This window comes from Acyrthosiphon pisum, chromosome A2 (genome assembly GCF_005508785.2).
Source record: "Acyrthosiphon pisum isolate AL4f chromosome A2, pea_aphid_22Mar2018_4r6ur, whole genome shotgun sequence".
Taxonomy (NCBI): Eukaryota; Metazoa; Arthropoda; class Insecta; order Hemiptera; family Aphididae; genus Acyrthosiphon; species Acyrthosiphon pisum.
The window spans coordinates 3,979,634-3,987,448 of record NC_042495.1 but is presented as its reverse complement, the minus strand read 5'-3'; the positions used below and the strand labels follow the sequence as shown (position 1 = coordinate 3,987,448).

Here is a 7,815-nt window from a genome sequence, read left to right as displayed (position 1 = left end):
ATGTTTTTCCTGGTGCTTTTGTAAATTATTGGGAATTGTAAACTTTGACCTTGCTGATTTACTGCCCCCAAACGGTGGCGATAGACACCAAAAATGAAAATAAGTAAAAACACATCATTGTAAAAATCAAATACATTCATCGTTACGATCAGAAATCAGAATCTAAAATTGTGTAAGCAATTATGGTTTTTTTTCTTTAGGTCGCTAAAAGTTAAATTTAAAATGTTAGGGTCACGCTCATAAAAGGTTCGGAACCACTGGTCTAGGCAACGGAGAGGGTCTCTTTTTTCCAGTTATAACTTATAAATAGGGTCCAGAATGCTGATGATCTTTTCATCTTCTTTTAGAACAACATAATATAGACGATGCTTTCCAAGCTTAGTGTTTCAATAACATACGATTCTAAAGAGTGTATAACAGGAAGACCTGACAAATGAAATAACATGTTCCAATCAATATATCAAAATACCTAGCCAATTAGTGAATCTGTTTTTTATAAAAATGTTAATTGTAAAAACATTTATTTAAGAGGACGCTACCGGCCCATACATTTGTTATCTACGTCTTACACACACACGACCCAGTGGCGTATTTAGTATTTTTAGTAGGGGGCGGATCACAAGAATTTTAGCTTACAGATTGCGATGTAATAATTATCATATAATAATAAACATGTATTTAAAGAGCCATGAGGGCAGATTTGTCCCCATATCCGCCCCTGGCACGACATAGAAAATTGTCGTTCACTAGTTTCAATAGTGTGCTGTTAGTTTTGATACTAGAGTTAATTGACCTATTAATTATTATACAAATTTTAGGTAAGAACATTATATATTTATATGTGCCGATGCCGGCAACATTAGGTATATGCGTTGCCGATTTTTCGAAATTTTCATTTTCAAGCAAGATAAGTTCATCCGCAGGTCGTGCACAGCAGTGGAATATCCAATGGAAGGGTTTCCCCCCCCCAAAAAAAACAAAAAAAATTAGACGATGGTTTGGGAATATGACCCCCAAATGTTGAAATAAGCTTTATCATCTGATAATAATCAAATCAGTTTTACTTTTTTTATTAGGAATAAAAAACAATATTCCTTTTCTCAAATAAATAAATAACTATAGGTAGGTTATATGAAATTGTATCTAGTCATTTTAATATTAATAATACTTTTTAAAAATGTTTATTTTTACGTGATGAAAGTCAAAAAACTTAATATGAAATCAGAAACATAGAAAAAAAAAGGTTATATTATGCACTGAAATTTTGTTGGATCAAATTTCGCAGGTCATGCCTATGTAAACACGCCTATGAAAATGCTCATATCTCGCTTGGAAATTAAAATATCGAATAAAATCAAACGCTCAAGCACAAATAATATTATTATCTAGAATATTTATAATAGGTAAAATCTCTCTAATATCAAAACTAACAGCACACTAGTGAAACTAGTGAACGAAAATGTGCTATGTCGCACGTATTGAAGACGGAGACAACAAAATATGCATGGGTCATCCTCTCAAGTACTTAATGTAGTTTAATTTTTTTAAATATAATTTTTTGTTAAGTAAAGTAAAGTATTTGGTTGTTTACGACAGGGGGTACTTTTGGTTTTTGCGCAATGACATTCTACCGGCGAACGAAGTTGCGACAAGCTAAAATGTAACGGTCGAGGTAACGATTATTAATTGAACACTGCATTAATGTACCCATTTTGCCTACACAGTACGCCGGGAAAGTGGGCAAACACTAATTTATACTTGAGCAAAATGCAGGGAGGTACCATAACCTATTAATACCAGTGGCGGATTCTGAATTTTTAACTGGCCCGAGAGAATTTCATTTCACCGGCCCAAAACACCATTGATGCAAACAATTTAGTGGAAATGTAGTAAAATTAAAAAATAATAATCAAACCGCCACTGCCATCTATACAATAATATAAAAATTATAATATTATTTATATTTATATTTTATATACTTAGTACTTACACAACAATTTGTTCAGTATTCACAGAGATTTTCAGCGTATAATATAATACCTATAGATCATTGGTAGGTATTAAATATTTAACGATATTTATAATATATATTTTTAAATTTTTGATTATAATATATAATAATAAACTTCATTTAAATAATTTGTTAAATAGTATCAAGACTTACCTATCGTAAGATCCAGAAGGACTATAAGAATTAAAAAGTCTAGAATGATAATAGATTCAACCTCCGCATTTAAAAACGTACTCTATTTCGGAGATTTTCAGAAGCGATTAATGATTAAACAATACCTAATATTGCTCTATTATAAAGAATAAGTTTAACATATATAAGTTTAAATGTGACAGGGTGGCACATACCCCTGTACCACTCCTCTGAATACGTCACTGCTGCTGAGTGCCGATATAATTTTAGCCCCTCCAGAAAAATGTTCCTGGGTGCGCCTATGAATATAGGATATAATATATTAATATAATATTGCATATCAGATATTTCTGTAAGGAACATCAGAGCCGCGGTGCGTTTTGGGTATAAAAACGTTTTACAGAAAAACTCTTATGACCTGTAGAATAATTTGATTTCATTTTTTTTAAAAAAAGAATGCAGGTCAGATTAAAGCCCACTTTTCAAAATTATAATTGTAGAAACTAAAATATGAACATTTGTTAGTTTTAAAACATATTTTTCAAGCACTATAAAGTGAAATAAAAATTAGTGCTTTAATCCAAAAAATACAAATTTCCATTATGTGGACAAAAATGTATACATTATATTAATGCATCATGTATGAATATGAATATTTTTCATAATATAAAATAATAATTTCACAATATTTTAAACACCTTTAAATAACTACAATTTTTAACTTATATAATTCTAGCATAAGCAATTAACAAAAAATAATTTGCAAATTGATTGAATTTGTTTATAGAATAATATCATAATTTATACTCTATTCGGAATGAGATCGTACCCCGGCAGCAACGTTGTGCACATGGGTGTGGCTTTGTTCCGTGGCAGTGCCCAACGCGTCGCCATAGTGGGGACGGCGTCTGACCATATGCCTGACAACCGCACAAAGAAATCTGGTCACAGCCGGGGTACGATATCATTCCAAATAGAGTGTATGTTATAATAGATTGACACTGATGAATAGTTTAACATAACTAAGTACAAAACATTGAGACCACGGATGCTAATTAGCTAATTAAATCTAAAATGTCGTGGCATATTAAAGACTACTGCAGCATACATTTTACCAACAGTATATGAATCGACACTCTCAATTTTCCATGAATTAGTGGCAGGATTGTAAATTTCAAAGGACATATGAGTCGAACATGTTTTTTCTCCTCCCATAACATACAGTAAACCATCAAACGCAACTACACCTATATTAAAAAATTTTATTAAATTTTAATATAAGATTTTCTCGGTAAAAAAATTATTATTATTAGTATTCACCAGCAGAGGCTCTACGCTTGTGCATGCGAGCAACGGAAGTCCATACACCAACACTTGGTTTATAAGCCTCAACACTTTTGAGAGTCCCTGAACTATTTAATCCACCAATAGCATAGATTACACCGTCCAACACTCCTACACTAACCTGAGAACGATCTACAGACATATCTGTAACTGTTGTCCATTTATCAAGTGAAGGATCATAACATTCGACAGATTTCAAATTACAGGAATTATTCAAACCTCCTACCTATAGAAAAAATTAAATTATTTATAAATTTAAATTATAAAATTAGATATTTATTCACCGCATATAAAAGATTATTGAGTACTCCAATACCAAAATGACTTCTTTCAATTGCCATACTCGAAACAAATTGCCATTTTTTTGTACTGATATTGAATACTTCCACACTTTTTAAATCATCATAAGAATTACCAGTTCCACCAACCTAGAATTTAGAAAAATATAAATTTATGATATAAAAACAAGATATATTAGTAAAACTCACAGCATATAAACAATCATCTAATAGAGCAACTCCTAAATTTTTTCGACCAACTAACATGTCCACTGTTTGTACCCAAATTGGTGATGGCAAAGTTAAATCAAGCATTTCAACAGATCGAGAATTTGAACTTAATTGAAGAACACCACCCACACCAAACAGAAATTGATCTTTTGTTATTGATAAGCCAGCTGAGTAAAGGCACATAGTCATTTCTGGAGCATTCTTCCATTTGTTGGTTGTTGGGTCATACAAGTTTATATAACCGCCGTATTTCTTATAAGGATTCCAACTTAATACTAGAATAACCTGAAATGGTTGAATAGATATAATAATTGTCAAGAGAGATCAGTAATAATTCATAGAGCAACTATACTTTTTTCCAACCATCAGGATATCTAGGCAAACAACGAATTGTTTGTGGAATAGTGATATGTGGGTTTGTTTTATGTAAATGGAAATGTAAAGCTTCAGCTACATAACTGTTACCTAAAGTATATTATAATTATATAGAATATAAATTAATAATAAAGGAATATTTACTAAAAAACACATACACTTTGAATCATTTTTAATGAGAGGTTCCTCAAGTACTTTGTTGAATATGTACTCAATTGAGGCTAATGGCAAGCGCACATGTTCCATTAATCCAGGCAAAAATTCTTTTCTACAATCCAATTCATGATTTACCCAATTTATAATACATTCAAATACCTACAACAAAAAAATACAATATTAAATTCAAATATTATTATTATTATTACATTTAATTATATAAGATATTCGAGGCTTAAACTATTTTTGCTTTAACTTATATTAAATATAATATGTATTTTTTACACCATACAATGATTATTATTAAAAATTCAAAGAATTTTGTAATGCTGGATCACATAACTATTTTGTTTTATGTATTAGATATATTAGGCTTTTGGTTTCTGCCATTTAATAGAAAACCAAGAAATTAATTATTTCATTAAACCGACATAAGTATTAAAAATTAAGTCATTCAGTTTGTAATGACGAATATCACTTTATTATTCTAACAACTGCCTAAGAGGTAGCAATAGATTTCTACAATTTTGCTAAGATTTACAAGGTTGTGTAAATAGTTTAATTAATAGCAGTCTCACAGCCTGTAGCTTATATGAAGAAGTATAAAATTAAAATATGATACCTTTGTAGTTTGTAGAGGTTAAATGGCTAAATCTCAAAACAACTCACATGATCATATTATGCATTATAAATACACTCCCTCAAGTCCCTCTGTACAATATACAAGATTATAATATAACATTAAATTTATATGTTAAGTAAGTTGATCTTCCATTCACAATATTAATGATAACAATTATCAATTAGTTTGCTTACCTTTTCTTCAAATGGTACAGTGATGTTATTAGAGGATATTAGCTTAACCACTGCTTCGAAAGATAAAGATAGAAACTCATCATATTTAACCACTTCTCTAAAAACATAAATGATAATTTATACAATTTACTAACCTAAACAAATAATTAAATTGTAATTCATATCCTACATAAATTGTTTTTGAATAAAAGTTTCAGAACTCAACAACAATTCCATACAGTTATATAAATCAGCTAATGCTTTGATTCCAAGACAATTTGTTGGATCCAGTTGTGCTTGTAAAAACTTGACACATGCACCTTTTACATAGTCTAGCTGTAAGATACTTGAAGCTGGTAATAGAGCCTTGAGAAATTAACAATATGTTATAATCATTTTAAAGAAAGTGTATCAGCTTATAACAAATCAAATATTTTTTTATACCTCTACATTTTTTTCTGTTATCATGATTTTTCCTGTATAAACAGAATCAATTAATTGTTGTAAAATACTTGAATCTATTTGTCTTATTTTGATAATATCTTTATTGCTCTCATCAAAATTACTAGTAAACATTGCACAAAAATATGGACTAGCTGCGATTAAAACATTTTTATGTCCAATTACTATTTTACCATCATCTGCTTCAAATCTAACATCACATAAAACTTCATTTCTAAAAACAAAAATAAATTACTGATATTTATTTTGAATGAAGGTAAAATCATCATCAACATACTTGCGTTGAGATTGTAAGTTTTCTAGTAATGTGACAGAGTGAGAGTTATTTTTAAAATTCGTTGGTTCTAGTTCTTTGGATGTCAGAACTATGTTTAGATCACTTTCCCAAAATGTAGTTTGTAAGGCATCCATTCCTTTTATTGACATAATACCTTTGGAAATATTTTTAAAATTGCGTTTAATTTTAATATAATCACTGGGGTAAATTTAAGTACCAGTAGACGGTGTGAAAACCAACATAATACTGAAGTTAAGGGGATTCGATACCGTGGTTTTCTGTTTTTGTCTAACACATGCGCGCATAGTATTTTAGACGTGTTTTTTGCCAAACATACCAATTTATGTAATGAAGCGATAATAATAAACACCAGCGATTCTCGGCGTGGCGTGGACGGTGGATTCAGCGGTGAGCGTCTTCGGCGAGCGACAAACTGGCAAGCGACATAGCGACGCAGATTACGAGTCGTCGAGTCAACGACAAGGAAAATATTATGTTCGTGTTTGCGTGCGATATGGCTTCGACGGCGTCCCGATATACAGTAATATTGATAGTATTTCGGTACAACTAGGTACAAAATGAATAATATAATTAACAGAAAACGCGTATACACTAGACTTTCCGTGAGGGCGTGTGTACAAACAAAATTTGTTAATATATATTAATATATTGTTAATATAATGCCCAGGATTTCCGGCGTTCTTCGCAATAACGTACAATAACAAATAACCATGAACTAAGATGATAGAAAAGAGATTAAATAGAAGGGCAACTGCTGTATAAATAATTGATAGTGGACGGCTACTAGCGCTGTACAACGGTTGTCGTAATGACTACCTCAATCGAACTGAAATTTTACTATCGATAGTCAGCTATCGATAGTTAGCAATCGATAGTCAGCTATCGATAGTTAGCAATCGATAATAAGTAATCGATCGTACATTTTCCAATCCTATTATTGTATTACCTTTTTTAAACTTTCATTGGAAATAGATTAATTTAAACGATTGTAAAATTAACAAACAAAATTATATTTATTTTGTAAAACTCGGATAACCTCGCACCGTAATCTCCATAAAAGCACAAGTTTCAAAAACAAAAACATCAATCTTCATGATAGGCACAGTGAACTTAAAATAGCGAACTTCATTCGCCGATAACTTCGAAACTAAGTCCGAGCCCCAAATTCTGATTTCACCATAATTTTTTTCGTCAAAAATATGACAAAGTCCCCCAAAAAAAATCGCAAAAAAAAGGGTGTCCGGTAAAGTAGAAAAGTTCCCCATTCACCATGCCACTGAAGGAGAGTAACCACTAACGGTTTAAAGTAGTTAAAAAAACAAAATTTTTAATAAAAACTTTTTTTTTTTTTGAAACAACTTGAAGTAGTATATATTTGTATGTTCTGAGCACACTTTTTTACAGGGAGATTTCATCATTTCAAGGGGGCATTTCTACATGCTCCACCGTGTAACACATAATCTCAAAAACCCTAATGTATGTTCTGAGCACCTTTTTTACAGGGAGATTTCATCATTTCAAGGGGGCATTTCTACATGCTCCACCGTGTAACACATAATCTCAAAAACCCTAATGTATGTTCTGAGCACCTTTTTTTACAGGGAGATTTCTACATGCTTCACCATGTAACACAACAATTTGATAAAATATATATTATTTATTAAATATTATTTTATTTACAAATACAATTATATATTAATTCTAAACAATTATTTATACAAGTTTTCTTACTT

The 7,815-nt window shown here is 30.8% G+C and overlaps 1 protein-coding gene across 3 annotated transcripts; it reads right to left on the bottom strand.

The window, feature by feature from the left end:
- Positions 1–3,023: 3,023 nt before the first annotated feature.
- LOC100159404 (kelch-like protein 3) lies at positions 3,024–6,790 on the bottom strand. Of its 3 annotated transcripts, none has more exons than XM_001949667.5 (11): positions 6,279–6,786; positions 6,062–6,215; positions 5,767–5,998; positions 5,513–5,688; positions 5,344–5,440; positions 4,530–4,686; positions 4,349–4,461; positions 3,976–4,281; positions 3,772–3,915; positions 3,464–3,713; positions 3,024–3,390 (listed from the first exon to the last, which is right to left on the bottom strand). In XM_001949667.5, exons 1-11 carry the CDS (start codon positions 6,364–6,366, stop codon positions 3,203–3,205), a joined length of 1,905 nt encoding a protein of 634 aa, XP_001949702.4. In that variant the 5' UTR covers positions 6,367–6,786; the 3' UTR covers positions 3,024–3,202. The 3 variants fall into 3 exon arrangements, with proteins under 3 accessions (XP_001949702.4, XP_003240190.1, XP_008178590.2); XM_003240142.4 differs by having other exon boundaries at positions 6,399–6,785; XM_008180368.3 differs by lacking the exon at positions 3,024–3,390 and having other exon boundaries at positions 3,568–3,709; positions 6,279–6,790.
- Between the last annotated feature and the right edge of the window lie 1,025 nt (positions 6,791–7,815).